Source organism: Sorex araneus, chromosome 2 (genome assembly GCF_027595985.1).
Source record: "Sorex araneus isolate mSorAra2 chromosome 2, mSorAra2.pri, whole genome shotgun sequence".
Taxonomy (NCBI): Eukaryota; Metazoa; Chordata; class Mammalia; order Eulipotyphla; family Soricidae; genus Sorex; species Sorex araneus.
In genome coordinates, this window is record NC_073303.1 from 205,739,676 (window position 1) to 205,755,435 (window position 15,760).

General features: G+C 56.1%; 1 protein-coding gene across 1 annotated transcript; it reads right to left on the reverse strand.

Annotated features, from left to right (window-relative positions):
• Positions 1-128: 128 nt before the first annotated feature.
• LTC4S (leukotriene C4 synthase) lies at positions 129-3,923 on the reverse strand. The gene is made up of 5 exons (XM_004615354.2): positions 3,437-3,923; positions 1,297-1,396; positions 1,154-1,224; positions 994-1,075; positions 129-322 (listed from the first exon to the last, which is right to left on the reverse strand). The coding sequence occupies exons 1-5, from the start codon at positions 3,495-3,497 to the stop codon at positions 181-183; spliced, it is 456 nt and encodes a 151-aa protein (XP_004615411.2). The 5' UTR covers positions 3,498-3,923; the 3' UTR covers positions 129-180.
• Between the last annotated feature and the right edge of the window lie 11,837 nt (positions 3,924-15,760).

Sequence of the window (15,760 nt, forward strand, 5' to 3'; positions counted from 1 at the left end):
GCCAGCGGCACGGCCAGGCTACTGCAGTCCATCAGACAATGTATTGGGGTCCAGACACTTGAATCATTAAAGACACTTTACTCAGACATTTAATCAATGGAGGCAAGCCGCCCCCCCGCCTCCCGCAGTCCTCGGGAGGGTCCCCTCTTCTCCCAGCTCTGCCGACCCGGCGTCCTCAACTCAGGCGCGAGGCAGCAGCACGTGGAGCCGTCCGAGAAGCGCGGAGCGCCAGGCCGTGGGCAGGAAGTGGACGAGCAGGCCCAGTGCGGCCAGCGCCACGAGCAGCCAGAGCGCGCGCGCGCTCGCGTACAGCGGGGGCAGCCTGTGGGCGGGCTCAGCGGAGCTCGGGGCCGGCCCAGCCCGAAGCCCCGGCCGGCCCCGCCCACCCACAGCCCCGCCCACGAACCCTCCGGCCCCGCCCACACAGCCCCACCCACGGAGCCTCCGGCCCCGCCCGCCCACAGCCCCGCCCACAGTCCTCCGGGCCCGCCCAAGACCCCCTCGGCTATGCTCACGGCCCGCCTCCGGGCCAGCCCATGCCCTCTGGCCACCCCCACAGCCCCTCCGGCCCCGCCCACCCACAGCCCTCCTCCTCCGTCCCGCCCAAGCCCCCTCCGGGCCCGCCCACAGCCCGCCTCCGGGCCCGCCCAAACCCTCTGGCCCCGCCCTCAGCCCCTCCGGGCCCGCCCATCCTGCCTCCGGTCCGCCCAGGCCTTTCAGGCCCCACCCACAGCCCCTCCGGCCCCGCCCAGACCCCTCAGGTCCCACCCACAGCCCCCTCCGGCCCCGCCCAGACCCCTCAGGCCCCACCCACAGCCCCTCCGGCCCCGCCTAGGCACCTCAGGCCCCACCCACAGCCCAACCGGCCCCGCTCAGACCCCTCCGGCCCCGCCCACCACCCAGCCGGCTCCGCCCACAGCCCCTCAGATCCCGCCCAGCCCGCCTTCGGCCCCGCCCAGACAGCCCGCCTTGGGGTGGTCTCTGGCCCCTCACCTCTGCAGCTCTGAGCGCGCGTAGCCATTGAAGTAGCGGAGGCGCAGGAACAGGTAGCAGAGGCCGCACAGCGCCGCCGCGCCTGGAGCGACGCGAGGCGGTGAGACGGCGGGGGGGGGTCCCCTGCTCCCCGGGGCTCCCGCGCCCGCCCCGCCCCCACCTTGGTGGAAGAAGACGCCGGCGACCCAGAGGACGGCGAGGAACAGCGGGAAGTACTCGCTGCAGTTGACCCTGCGGGGAGCGGCGGGGCTGAGCGCGCGCCCGGCCCCGCCGCACCCCACCCCGCGCGCCCGCCGGCCTCACTGCGCCCTGAAGATGCGCTGGAACTCGGGCGGGCCGCTGGTCAGCGGGGGCTGCACGCCGAACCTCCTGCGGGCCGAGATCACCTGCAGGGAGAAGTAGGCTGGGGCCCACGGGAGGGGTCAGCCTCGCAGCAGCGGCCCTCGCCCGGCCCCTCCCTTCTCTTGCTTCAGCTCGGCCCCCTTTATCGGGGGCCGCATCCGGCGGCGCTTGCAGGAGGAAACCCACATTCCTCCCTGCGCCCCGCAGAGCAGGAAACGGACAAGGAAGGGACCCCGGGAACTTTTTTTTTTTTGCTTTTTGGGGTCACACCGGCGATGCACCGAGGTTACTCCTGGCTCTGCACTCAGGAACTACCCCTGGCGGTGCTCAGGGGACCCTATGGGATGCTGGGAATCGAACCCGGGGCGGCCGCGTGCAAGGCAAACGCCCTCCCCGCTGTGCTCTCGCTCCAGCCCCTCCCCCCGGAAATTTTGACTTGCAAAGCGCACGCAAATGTCTCCAGCACCCCTCTTGATGGATCCTTGCCCTGGTACTCCCTGCAGAACCGGCCTGCGATGCTGAGGCCGACTCCGCCCGTTGGGGGCGCACCTGCAGCCAGTAACTCCCCGCATGCCCTACGGAGAACACCAGGGGTGCTGCTCCTGCCTCAGTTTCCCAGCTCAGGGTTCTAGACCTTGGTCAGAATCCATCCCATGCCCGCACTGATGATTCCTTCCAGCTAGGGTTCCAAATCCAACCGTGTGCACCCCTAAAGACTGACACGCCCCCTTCCCTGGGGTGAGCTTAGAGAGGGCTGGATTTAGAGGGTCTGGGCGCACAGGGGCCCTGCGCCCCGCTACCCTCCTGGGCTGCAGCCCCAGTGTGGGGGGTCTTCAGCTTTGTTCTCACAAACCCTGGGGTCCTAGGTATAGAGCACTTTTGCAGTTGGGTCTCACTCCACCCAGGGGATCCTTCAGGGGATCAGCAGTGTGGGATCTGGGGGGTGGCAAAAAAGTTGGACATCACCCTTTTTGGTTATGCTCCTGGTGAATCCCCTTGGGCCAGCCCCCTCTGGCAGTGCTCAGGGCTGACTCCTGGCTCTGTGCTCAGGGATCACTCCTGGCAGTGCTTGGAGGACCCAGTGGGGCGGGGGCTGGAAGCAGGGTCAGTGGAATGCAGGGCAAGCCCCTTTACCCGCAGGTCCTCTGTTCCCCCATCACTTCGGATTGGGCCACAGTCGGTGGCACTCAGGTACTACTCCCAATTCAGTGCTCAGGGAATCTTGTGGTCAGATCTTCTGCACGCACTGACCAGTCCCTCTGCACCCCTGCCCCAGCCCGCAGGTTTTCCTCCTGGCTCTGCTCAGGATTCGTCTTGGCAGGACTTGGGGCACCCTCGGCAGTGCCAGGTATTAAACTGGGGGTGCCGGGGCTGGAGTGATAGCACGGCGGGGAGGGCGTTTGCCTTGCACGCGGCCGACCCGGGTTCGATTCCCAGCATCCCATAGGGTCCCCTGAGCACCACCAGGAGTGATTCCTGAGTGCAGAGCCAGGAGGAACCCCTGTGCATCACCGGGTGTGACCCAAAAAGCAAAAAACTAACTAAATAAAAATAAGTAAACTGGGGGTGCTGCATCTGGAGCAAGATCCCCCTCACCCCAGTCCAGTCTCTGCTCCCCTTTTTCCCTTTTCTGTTTTTTTGGGGAGGTACCACACTCTGCGATACTCAGGTTACACCTGGCTGTGCGTTCAGGGATTACTCCTGGCAGTGTTTGGGGGACACTGGGGTGCTGGGGATCGAGCCCTGGTCGCCACGCACAGGGCAGGAGCCCGCCCGGGGGGCAGGCAGTGATACAGGTGTTGGTGGGGGAGGGGCCTGAAGCCCCGGGGACCTGGACATCTCCGCTCCCGGGGCCTGCCCGGCCCTTCCTCAAGGTCTGTTGGAGGCTCAGGGCAAACCCGCCGTGAGCTGCAGGAATGGCACCTTGGTGGCTCTCGGTGGCGTCACAGGCCCCAGCCCACACCCGGGTCCTGCTGGTCACCCCACAGACCTTCCTCCACAGGCCCGTCTGTCCCCTGGAGCAGAGCGAGTTGGCCCTGGCCACGCCGCCTGGCCTCTGTGCATCCCCGTCCCCACCTCTCTGAGCAGGAGCCCGGCTCACCCTGTAGCAGGACGCCCAGGACGGTGACAGTGGCCAGAAGGGCGATGTCGTCGCGGTCCATGGCTGCGGGGCGGGCAGGACGGTGCAGGCGCGTTTATCAGCAGGACGCGGGGAGTGGACGGTCACTGACGGCCCGGCCCCTTCTTGGATATGCAGCAGGGCGAGGCTGGGGGCGGGACTGAGGGGCAGCTGGCCCGGAGCCTAGAGCTGGCCACTTCCTCTCTGCTCCGTCTCAGTGGTCAGGGACCAACCCTGGCCGGGCCGGGGACCCTGCGCACGCCAGGGACAGAGCACCGGCTAGCGCACGCAAGGCCAGGCTGCCCGTCGCTTCTCTCTCCGGTCACTATTGTAATTCGGGGGAGGGTGCCCCAGTGACTCCCAGACCGCGGGCAGCCCCGAGACACATGCTGCTGGGGTCAGTCGTGTCCAGGGGCTGTACTGGGCTGCACCTCAGGGCGGGCGCACGTCACGGCCCCTCTGCCCCCTGAGTCAGCCCTGGTCACCCTTTGGCCCCGGTGACCGTTTCCAAATCTGGCCCCTCCACCCATTCCGAGGAAACCCCTCCCTTCAACCCCGGTGCATCCGCCCTCAGCTGACCCCCACCCCCAGGCCCTGAGAAGGGCACGTAAGGGGGTGTCGGGCTCTTAGGAACTTCCTTGTGCTGGCAGACTAGAGGAGGGGTCCCCAGTTTCCTCCCTCTCACCGCCCCCTTGGACAGGAAGCCCCCCTCCCCTCTAGGTCTGATTTTCCACTTGATTGTGGCAGGAGGGACGAGCAGCAGGAAAGCGTGCTTGCTCTGTGTCCACCCCGGCTTCTGTCCCTGGCAACCCACAGGGCCCCCCAAGCCACGGCACGAGCGTCCCTGAGCACAGAGCCAGAATTAGCCCTGAGGTGGCCTCAAAGCCAATACGAAGAAACAAAACAAGTTTTCTGGGGGCCGAGGGAGCCACTTCTCCTTCTGGCTCCTGCTGGCCGGGCTGGTGGTCACCGGGCTGTACCTCGTCCAGGGCCCCCGAGCCCTTGCTCCCGCCACTCCGCATGGCGGTGTGTGTGTGTGCGGGGGTGCATGCCAGCTGCGGGTCCCTCAAGGCAGGACCCTTCCAGCCTCGTGGCTTCTGTGACTCCCATAGAAACTGGCCATGGCCACCGTGATTCACGGTGTAGAAGCCGTGGCAGCCCACGGTGGTCCTGGAAGCTTCCAGAAGCCCTGTCTCGGCCACCCCCACCCTTCCACCTGACTGGAACACTCCTCTGAGCTTCCTGGGGACCCCAGTGAGAGCTGGAGACACACAGCAGATGTCCCCAGGAAGACCACGTGTCCCGGCCGGGGGACACGCAGAGGGGCGGGGGGCCGGGCATGCCCTCCGCACTCCGGAGCCTTGGACGCCCCTGGCCCGGCGGCAGGAAGCGGAGAGAAATCCTCGGCAGTTTTTGAGGAAGTCGCTGGGAGTCCCGGGGGCGGGGTCCGGCTGCCTGGGCATGCGGGCTGCCCCCCCCAGCCCATAAACGGGGGCCCGCAGCGGGTAGGGAGCTAAAAACACTCCTCCCAGAGCCAACACACGCCCTATGGCCGGGGGCCTAAGGAATCTTCTAGAAGCTCAGCACAGCCCGATCTCAGGGAGGGACAGGACAGATGGAATTGCGAGGTCGGGGCCCCAAACCGGGGCGAGCCAGAGACAACTCCCGTAGGAAGCTTAGGGTGGAACGTCACAATGACATGAAGTAATGATGGGCCTGGGAAGCAGCCCCGCCAGGGAGCACAGAGCCCGGAGTAAGCCCCGTGTCGCCCCGGAACCTCTGCCTGCAGTAGCTGCAAGTGCATCATCTACGTGGCTCCCGTCTCAGGCAAGGACCCGAGTGTGAAGGAGCATCAGGCTGTCTCGCCTCCGTGGCCGGGCAGTCAGGACTGGGCCTGCGCGATGCTGGAAGGCTCGCCCTGTTATTTTATCTATCTATTTATTCATTTATTTATTTATCCTTTTGGGTCACACCCGGCGATGCACAAGGGTTACTCCCGGCTCTGCACACAGGAGTTACTCCTGGCGGTGCTCAGGGGACCATACAGGATGCTGGGGATCGAACCCGGATAGGCCGGCCACGTGCAAGGCAGACGCCCTCCCCGCTGTGCTATCACTCTAGCCCCACGCCCTATTGCTTTTATTTACTTTTGTTTTATGAGCCACAGCTGGTGCTATGCAGGGCTTGCTCTGACTGGGGCTCAGGACCCCTCCCGGTGGGACTGTGAGAGCCCTCTGGGTGCACAGGGTTCCAGCCGGGGTGGGATGTGTCCACCGCGATGTCTCTAAGCCCTGGACTCTCCCGGGCCCCCTTAGATTTTTAAACTAATGAGATGAAAGCATCAACCAAGTCTCCAGGCTAAGAAGTTGGCGTGGGCCCTGCCCCCCCGGGCAGCCGGGCTCGGGGAGGTTTCCCCAGTGCTCCCCCCCGCCAGGAGTGATGGGGTGTGGTGCTGCGGCAGCTGCTTCAGACACACGGCCCAGCGTTGGTGGTTCTCCTGTCACTCGCCTGGGCACAGTCAAGGGCACAGGCAGAGAGCCCTGACTGGCCGCCTGGGCGCTTATGAGTGTGCGGCCTGTCGGGGCCATGACAGACTCGGAGGCTGCGGTGTGGGCGCAAGGGCGGCCGGAGCCCGGGGCTGCATGTGCCCGCGTGGCCGAGTGCATGTGTCGCCCGAGGACATGGGTCACCCGCATCTCCCCTCTTGAGATGTGGCCTTTCATGCTTTCCTGTCTAGTGCTGGGGTCTGTGTGGGGCTCTCGCTGCCCTTGGGGAAGCCCGGGGTCTCTCCTGAACACGCTACTCTCTCTCTGTCTCTGTCTCTGTCTCTCTCTCTCTCTCTCCCTCCCTCCTTCCACACCTTCAAAACCCTACAGATAAAAGCTGTTTTACTTCAAAAATAAATAAATAGGGGGCTGGAGCGATAGCACAGCGGGTAGGGCGTTTGCCTTGTACGCGGCCGACCTGGGTTTGATTCCCAGCATCCCATACGGTCCCCTGAGCACCGCCAGGAGTGATTCCTGAGTGCAGAGCCAGGAGTAACCCCTGTGCATTGCTGGGTGTGACCCAAAAAGAAAAAAAAAAAAAAAGCCAGCTGCTGGGGGCCACCCCACAGCCTCACGCTGGGGCCTTAGGGGTCGGGCCTGCCTTAGGCTGCCTCCTCTGAGGTCTTCCCCGCCTGTGGCTCTCTGACCCAGCGTTGTTCCCCGCATGGTGGCTATGTGGCACACTCTCGCACTCCTTCCATGGCCACATGCATCCTGGTCGAGGGTCTGCAAGTCTATCTGTTGCATGGCTGAGCATCACCACAGCCCTGAATCGGGTTCTTATCATCTGAACAAGGCGGTTTACAATACGTGGCCCAAGTGTCACGAGTAGCAATAGTGAAATGACCGGCCCAAGCAGGGCAGACCCCAGTGTGGTAAGCCAGGGTGACGTGCTAAACCATCTCTCGACCATCCTTCTTGCACCTCACGCTCCCTCCTTCGCTTAGCTAACCCATCTCTCAGCTTAGCCACAGAATCACGGACAACCCCAGTGTGGTCAGCATAAAGACAACACTCTTCCCCTAACGTGGCACACAACCCCCCCTGCTGCAACGTTAATAATCCAGTCCTCTCCTGTTCCGCAACACCACTTCTGACAGGGATGGCAGGGATTTCTCAAGATGACTGATGGAGGTCTCGATCCTGTCCCATCCTCATCCACGGCCGCTCGGAGGGATGAGAATCCGCTCTGCTGGGCCGCGAGTGAAGCGATACCGGTCCCAGCTCCTGCCAGTCCAATTCCAAACAGCGTGGCTATGGTTAGAGTGGATATCACCTCCCTCTTCCGAAAGGGCTGATGGGTTACCTGTGGGGGTAAAGAGTCTCCTCCATAGTAGAGGATTCAGGAAAGCACAGTGACCATCACACAAAATTCATTTAGTTCCATGCTGAAAATATTGATTTTCAATGATCCAAGAGCACTGTGACAGGAGTCTGGGTACTAGAACAATTCTGCAGATATACTTTAAAGAGTTTTTACGACAATATAGATTGATTGGAATTTATTATTGATTTAAATTATTATTGATGAGGAATTTATCTGGCACCAGCAGGGTGGGTCTTATGTGTGTGACCCCTGGGTCGCCAACATGGTCTGGTGCGAGCCTCAGGCAATCACAAGCTAACGTCCGAGCTCGCAAAACTGTGCAGAGAAGCGATAAGGGGGGACCTCAAGGAGAGAAGAGCAGCAGTGTTGGCTGATGCAGCAGAAGCTGGAAAAAGTATTTGCAGCACCCACCCGCCTGTCCTTCACCAACTACAAGACCAAGGTGACTGCCCTCCGACGTCCTGACGGATCTATCACATCTTCCAGAGGAGCAATGGAAAAGGTTATTCATGACTTCTACTCAAATCTCTTTGACAGCCACATCCACCTGCCCACATACCAAATTCCACAGGAAGGTTATGTCATTCCCAGCATTCTCCCTTCCGAAATCCAACACGCCATTTCGTTGGTAAAGACGAGTACAGCACCTGGTCCAGACAAGGTCAGACCCGAACACCTGAAGAATCTGCCGCCAGCACTCGTCAATACACTGGCTCGGCTCTTCACATGCTACCTGTCTGAATGCAAGGGTCCATCTCAGTGGAAAACTAGCAGGACCGTTCTGTTGTACAAGAAGGGAGACATTCACGACATCGGCAACTATCGCCCAATCTGCCTGTTCTCTGTTGTCTACAAGTTGTTCACTCGAGTCATCCTGAATAGAACTGACAGAACACTAGATGAAGGACAACCATGTGAGCAAGCCGGGTTCCGAAAAGGATTCAGCACGATCAACCACATCCACACAGTGACCAAGTTTCGAGAGAGTTCAAGATGCCACTCTGTCTAATGTTCATTGATTTGAAGAAAGCCTTTGATTCTATTGAGACTGAGGCAGTCATCGGAGCTCTAGCCAAACAGGGCGTTCAAACTCAGTACATCAAGATCCTCCTCGAGCTGTATTATGGATTCACCACCAGGATCTCACCATTCTACAAAAAAGTGTTCATCAACATAAAGAGAGGGGTTCGACAGGGCGATACCATTTCACCGAAACTTTTCAGTGCCACCCACGAGAACGGCACGTAACAACTAGAATGGGAAGGAATGGGAGTGAAGATAGGCGGTCGGCAACTACACCACCTCCGCTTCACTGATGACATTGTTCTAATAACACCAAACATTAGCCAAGCGGCACAAATGCTGGCCGACTTCAATCGCGAGTGTGGAAAGGTCGGACTGCAGCTGAATCTCAACAAAACAATGTTTATGAAACACAAACTAGTCCGTGACGTTCTGTTTGCTCTCAATGGAACGAACATCTCCAAATGCAGCAGCTATGTGTACCTGGGTCAAGAAATCAACCTGAGGAATGACTTGGCGCCAAAATGCGTAGGAGGAAGAGAGCAGCGTGGAACGCCTTCAAGAGCATCGAAGAAAAAAGGACAAAGAACCTCTGGCTCCAGGCACATCTTTTTGACTCCACTGTTCTCCCTACACTAACATACGCCTCAGAGACCTGGGCCCTATGAAAACAGGATGAGAACACTATTCGGGTATCCCAAAGAGGAATTGAAAGAGCTATGCTAGGAGTATCACGTTCCACCCAAGTAAGAGAAAGAATCTGGAGTTCCGACCTCCGTCGACAATAAAAAATCAGGGACACTGTCTCGTTTGCCAAGGCGTAAAATCAGATGGGCGGGACACACAATGAGACTCAGAGACAACCGCTGGGCTAGAGCTGTTACCGACTGGATTCCACGGGATGTCAAAAAACCGCATGGCCGCCTACCTACAAGCTGGTCAGACTTCTTCACTGGGGCCCTGAATGAACGGTTTGAGGCTCTTCATGTTCCTGGAGTGAGCAGACACCATTGGCTACACTAGCATGCAACAGGGACTAATGGAGATGTTACTGGCGCCCGCTCAAGCAAATCGATGAATAACAGGATGACAATGATAGTGATAGATTGATTACAGTTTCTTTTCCTCAAAACACAACCTCAAACTTCCTTTACATCCATTATGTCCTGTAACTTTTCCACTTCAGAACCAACTACACTTTGCTTTTCTACTTCTCACTGATGATATCTCTATACGTTATCTTTCTGACTTAAGACTTAAGACATACATCTGTAGTCATCCCACAAGTTTATAAACTCACTGAAATTGGTACAACATGATCTCACAAGTTTGGACACAAGTTAACAATCATCTTATTTAACATGGCAAGACTATTCTGCAGTACCATTTCACAAGCATTACATCAGGTCTATAGATTTTCAAAAAGTTCTAAAGATGCTCACAACTAAAGTTCTTATAACACATATTCACTGGGCAAAAGTTCACTTTACATTAGGAAGTAACCAGGAGACATCTTTAGAATTCTGGTTTCTAGGAAAACACTTTTTAAGAATTAAAACACTCATAGATTACCGTGAAACAGTAAGGATTTCACACTTGTGTACAAAGTTATCTGAGGGTCAGGATTAGGTTGGTACCGTAAATCCCAGACTAAGTCCTCAGGCCAATTCAGCCTGTCCTTCCCCATGGGGTCTGTGTGTCGCTGATTCTTCCTCAGATTTCCTTGTGACTTGCAGCTGAGATCTGTTTGGGGCTGAAGTTTGGAGGGTTGTGGAGTCTCAGGCGGTCTGGGGTCTGAACCAGGAGGATGAAGTTTACTCCAGATGAGGCCGTAGCAGGACCCAGAGTACATTAGTAGGTGTCATCTGTTAAAATATAAGCATAGACTTTTCCTCCTACAAGGAGGTTTCCCATTTCTTTTTTTTCCCAATTTTTAATGCAAATATAAGAATCAATTGTTTCCCAAGTCCTTTCTCATTTACAAAGTTGCAAGTACCAGATACCTGGAAGAGTTAACAAACTAAATTAGCAAGTCTTATCTGCTGGGCAGAAGTGTGGTTAGAATTCACTGTTGAGGTTAGGGAGGGTCTGAAATACAGTCTCTAGCTGAGGCAGGGCAGGCTGAGCTGGGAAGGCACAGTGCTGCGGCTTCAGACTATAGGGCTGACATCTGAGATTAACCCCTTATAGCCCTTTGCTAAGTAGCTCTAAAAATTTTAGTTCCAGGGGCTGGAGAGATAGCACAGTGGGTAGGGCGTTTGCCTTGCATGCGGACGACCCAGGTTCAATTCCCAGCATTCCATATGGTCCCCTGAGCACCACCAGGGGTGATTCCTGAGTGCAGAGCCAAGAGTGACCCCTGTGCATCACCAGGTGTGACCCAAAAAAGCAAAAAAAAAAAAAAATTAGTTCCAGAAGTCTGAGAGACCAAATAAAACACTGGTAGGATAAGGTTTGCAACCAATTCTATAGCTCAGAAACTCATGTTTTAAGCTAAACCTGTTTTCATGTACCATAATTATTTCAACTCACAAGATTCTCTAGGTCAGACATTCTAACAATCCAATACAGATGTAAACAAATATACACATTTAGACAATCGTTCTTCTACCTTAGTTATTTCAAATCATGAGCTTTCTACACCAGGTACTTTAACAATTCCACGAGAATACAAACATGCTTTCAGACATAGAAAAAGGCCTTTGGTTCTTACCAAACTTTGGTATTGGCGTAAGAAAATACTTGGTATTGGCGTAAGAAATTACTTGAACTAGGGGCCGGAGCGATAGCACAGTGGGTAGGGCGTTTGCCTTGCACGCGGCCGACCAGGGTTCGATCCCCGGCATCCCATATGGTCCCCCAAGCACCGCCAGGAGTAATTCCTGAGTGCAGAGCCAGGAGTAACCCCTGAGCATCGCTGGGTGTGACCCAAAAAGCAAAAAAATTAAAAAAAAGAAATTACTTGAACTGCCACTGTTTATGGAAACATGAGCAAACTTTATTTTAATGGCTCTGTACTTCTATTGTCTGTAAAATGGCCTATTTTTTTTCATTAAAATTGGCTGAGGCTTAAAAAAAAATTGGCTGAGGCTTTTAGGATAAAGCCTTGCATTCTCTGAACTTTTATTTCACATTAGTTTCTGGCTCTAGTTCTGTAGCTTTTCCTAGATAGTACAGATACTGGAATTCAAAAGAATTTTAACTGTTAATAACTATTAATATTCCTCCAATAAGAAATTTAGATTGAAATTTCAATTTCTCTGTAGGCGCCACATTCTGATTAGAAATCTTTGTTTAAATCTGATCTAACAAGTTATAAAAATACCTAGACCTTCTAAATTACTAAAAGATATAAATCTTTATATCACTCTGACCCCTCTTGATTTTGTTTGCCCAGGTTTAAGAATTTAAAGACTTTAGGGGCTGGAGCAATAGCACAGCGGGTAGGGCGTTTGCCTTGCACGTGGCCGACCCGGGTTCGATTCCCAGCATACCATATGGTCCCCTGAGCACCGCCAGGAGTAATTCCTGAGTGCAAAGCCAGAAGTAACCCCTGAGCATTGCCAGGTGTGACCCAAAAAGCAAAAATAAATAAATAAATAAATAAATAAATAAATAAAGAATTTAAAGACTTTAAACCGGCTCTAACATTCCAGTGTTCCACACAGACAGACAGACAGACAATAAACTGACTAAAAACACCACATGTACATGTGCACACATCTGCAGTTGATCGATCGATCTGACCCTTCAAAAATGTCAGGGAGAAAACTGATAGACTGAGAAAGGAGGGGGCAGTCCCCAGGGCAAAGTGAGCCCTGTCGGCCGGTTGGGAACATTGCTCCCCTGTTTCTCAGCCTGATCAGCCAGTTTCCTGCTTGTTAGAAATGTTTTTGGTTTTGTTTTTTGTTTTTTGTTTTTGGGTCACACCGGGCGATGCACAGGGGTTACTCCTGGCTCTGCACTCAGGAGTCACCCCTGGCGGTGCTCAGGGGACCATATGGGATGCTGGGAATTGAACCCGGGTCGGCCGCGTGCAAGGCAAACGCCCTACCCGCTGTGCTATTGCTCCAGCCCCCTGCTTGTTAGAAATGGATCAAGAGAGCGCTTTTGTTGATATAAGCCGTAAAACTTTTTCAAAGTTGTTGAAACCTAAAGTGGTCAGATGCTAGCACTTTCCTTTCTTGGTCAAGGCTAGTTCTGAGGCCGGGGCTGGTATCTTCTCATCAGACATGGGCACAGGCTGCCTTGGTGACACACCTCTTTCTTTCTGATATCAGTTAATCATGTGATCTTGCATTTTCCACTTCCCTGCAGCTTTTTGGATCACGAGCACAGCGGTTTTCCAGGGGCTAGCCGACTGCCTGAGACGCCCCTGGGTTAGTTGTTCATTAATAAGCTCCCTTAGAGCCTTTAGCTTTTCTAAACTTAGCGGCCACTGTTCTGCCCATACTGGGGGTCCTGGGAGCCATGTAATTTTCGGGACCCAGGGAGCAGCGGCCTTTAGAATTGGGGGTGTTGATGGAGATCGGATAACCCGGGCACCGGTCAAGATGGCAAGGCCTATGAGATTAGCCTCTAATCCTCTGGCAATTTGTGGGCGGATGAACCCCGTGTTCCCAGCGGGGCCTACCCACTGGGCCAGGTCAGTGGTCTTGAGGGTCCGCTGTCCTCCTCCTATCCCCCTGGCCCCTGGTCCTGTCCTTAGATCCCATTCTGGGAGGGCCTCCTCAGTCCTAATCATAGTCCTGTCTGCGGCTGAGTCTAGCTGTCCCTGAACTCCTTGCCGTATCTTTTGTGGTGCCCCGCTGACAATGGGGATGCTCCAGTGCTCATTGGTCTCTTTCCCCCCTTTTATTTATTTATTTTTATTTTATTTTATTTTATTTTTTGCTTTTTGGGTCACCCCCGGCGATGCACAGGGGTCCCTCCTGGCTCCTGCACTCAGGAATCACCCCTGGCGGTGCTCAGGGGACCATATGGGATGCTGGGAATCGAACCTGGGTCGGCCACGTGCAAGGCAAACACCCTCCCCGCTATGCTATCACTCCAGCCCCCATTTTCTCCCTTTTATTGACGGGCCTGGGGGTTGCCCCTTCTGCAGTTTATTCTGATTCTGTAAGGCTGCGGCTAGAACCCGGGTCTGCGTAGAGGACCCTGAACCTTGGGTAGCACATACCCAGTTATCTATGGGGCTGGCTTTCAGGCCCTAGGCTCTGTAGTTTGTTGAATTCTACCCGGGGAGCCTCCGTGGGGCCTTCGTCAAGCCGCCTCCAGGCTGATAATGCCAAGGGAGAACCTGATCTTGATAAGGGTCCTGTGCTGTGCTGTCCCTGACAGCTGCCCATGTGTTACGGGGACGGGGGTAGGGGGAGTGGGGGGGGTCGGGCAGCAGCCTTGCGGTCTGCCCGAGAGGGGCATTCTTCCTTAAGGAAAGCCCCCACCTTATGAACTGGGTGCAGGGGAGCACTGCCGGCACCGAGCTCTCCAGCGGCAGGAGGGCAGGGCTGGTGGGGTAGCCCTGGAGGAGGGTGTCAGCCCACGGGGAGTTGGCCCATCCTCAACCACTGCCTTTTTTAGCTCTTTCAAGTCCCCAGGTTCCCATGGATACCAAACTGCAGGCCGGGGTCCCCGCCCCCCTCCCCCAGGTGGGATTAACCGGAGGCCCCGAGGGGTTTCCAATGGTCCTTCTCCAGTTTCGGATCAGAAAAGGGAGCAGAGGCTCCTTCCGGAGGGGCAGTGGGGCGAACAGGCTCGGGCCTATCTCCCCCCAGAATCTCTTCGGCTATCTCATCTTCTATGTCCTGATCTTGGGGCGGCCCTGCGACACTGTATCCGGGGAGGCCTCTCTCTTTGCTTTAGAGCTGCTACTGTTGCACGAAAGCCTGGTGGGGGACTTTTGCCTGTTTTTTTCTGTCTGTCCCCTGACAAGCTTTTCTACCTGATCCAGGTGTCCCAGGAGAAGAGGCCCCCAGTGGGAACCCACGGAGCCATCTCAAGGATAGCACCCCAGATCTTAGCTGCCCTGTCTCCAGATAGCGTAGGGCTTCCAGAGCCGGGCGATGCACCTTCTGAGTGGGGTTGCCATGATGTTAGGGAATCTAGTAGGGTCAAGGTCAGGATAGGGGCTGGAGTGATAGCACAGTGGGGAGGGTGTTTGCCTTGCACGTACGTGGCTGACCCAGGTTCGATTCCCAGCATCCCATATGGTCCCCTGAGCACCACCAGGGGTGATTCCTGAGTGCAGAGCCAGGAGTAACCCCTGAGCATCGCCCGGTGTGACCTAAAAAGCAAAAAAAAAAAAAAAGGTCAGGATAGAGGATGGTCCCACTAGCACTAGGAGACCACCCACCGAGGCAGAGGAAAGAACATGAAGGAAAGGCTCAGCAGTGCCCGTAACAAATGGTGACGGGTGGATGCTTGTTAACGAGTTCTTGCCAGTTGCACAATTTTTCTTCTGTGGGGGACGCGAGTTTATCTGGGACTCGTGGCTGTGACCCCCTAATCCTGTCATGGCAGTCTTCAAGCGGTGAGCACCCTAGAGGCATTTAAGTGCTTGACCCATGCCCGAGGGGAGAAAGGCGGTTGCTGCTGGCCTAACGGAAGCAACGTTCGAAAATACACAATACACACAGCAAGAATGAGCAATACGCCAAAAAAAAAAAAAAAAAAAAGGATGATAAAGATGCCGGAGTCCTGCGGGTGAGAATTGACCGAAACAGTCCTGTCCCGAGGAGATGCCTCCGACAGCCTGCCTTACTGTCGAGGGCTCTCACAGCCTGCCCTACTGTCAGGGCAGCCTTACTGTCGAGGGCTCTCACAGCCTGCCCTACTGTCAGGGCAGCCTTACTGTCGAGGGCTCTCACAGCCTGCCCTACTGTCAGGGCAGCCTTACTGTCGAGGGCTCTCACAGCCTGCCCTACTGTCAGGGCAGCCTTACTGTCGAGGGCTCTCACAGCCTGCCTTACTATCAGGGACAGGGCTCGAGCTCCAGTTCATTCCCCTTCCTGAATTACAGGCTGGTGTCTCCAATGCAGTCGCCTATTTCACTGCATGGATTCGGGGGTCAGGGGTCATACCTTACTCCAACGACATCCGTGCTGTCCACATCCACGCTGTCCCTGCTCCGGGCGCCAGATGTCAGGGTCCTGGCCAGTCGACCTGGCAAACTGGGGTATGACCCCCCCAGCCGCCGGACTTACTCCCTAGGGGGAGGGGGGGAGGGGGAGAAGCTCTGCCCTGCCCCTCTGCGCACGTGGCCACCCCACTGCTGCCCCGAGAAAGAACCACACGGGGGTGGGGGGGAGGTGGAGGTCAAGCAGCTCTCATTTTATTAGCTCCCACACGGGATACTCAGACACAATTCCAGGTGGCTGAGGTGCTTGTGAGCCTGGCTGTCAGGCTCCTCAT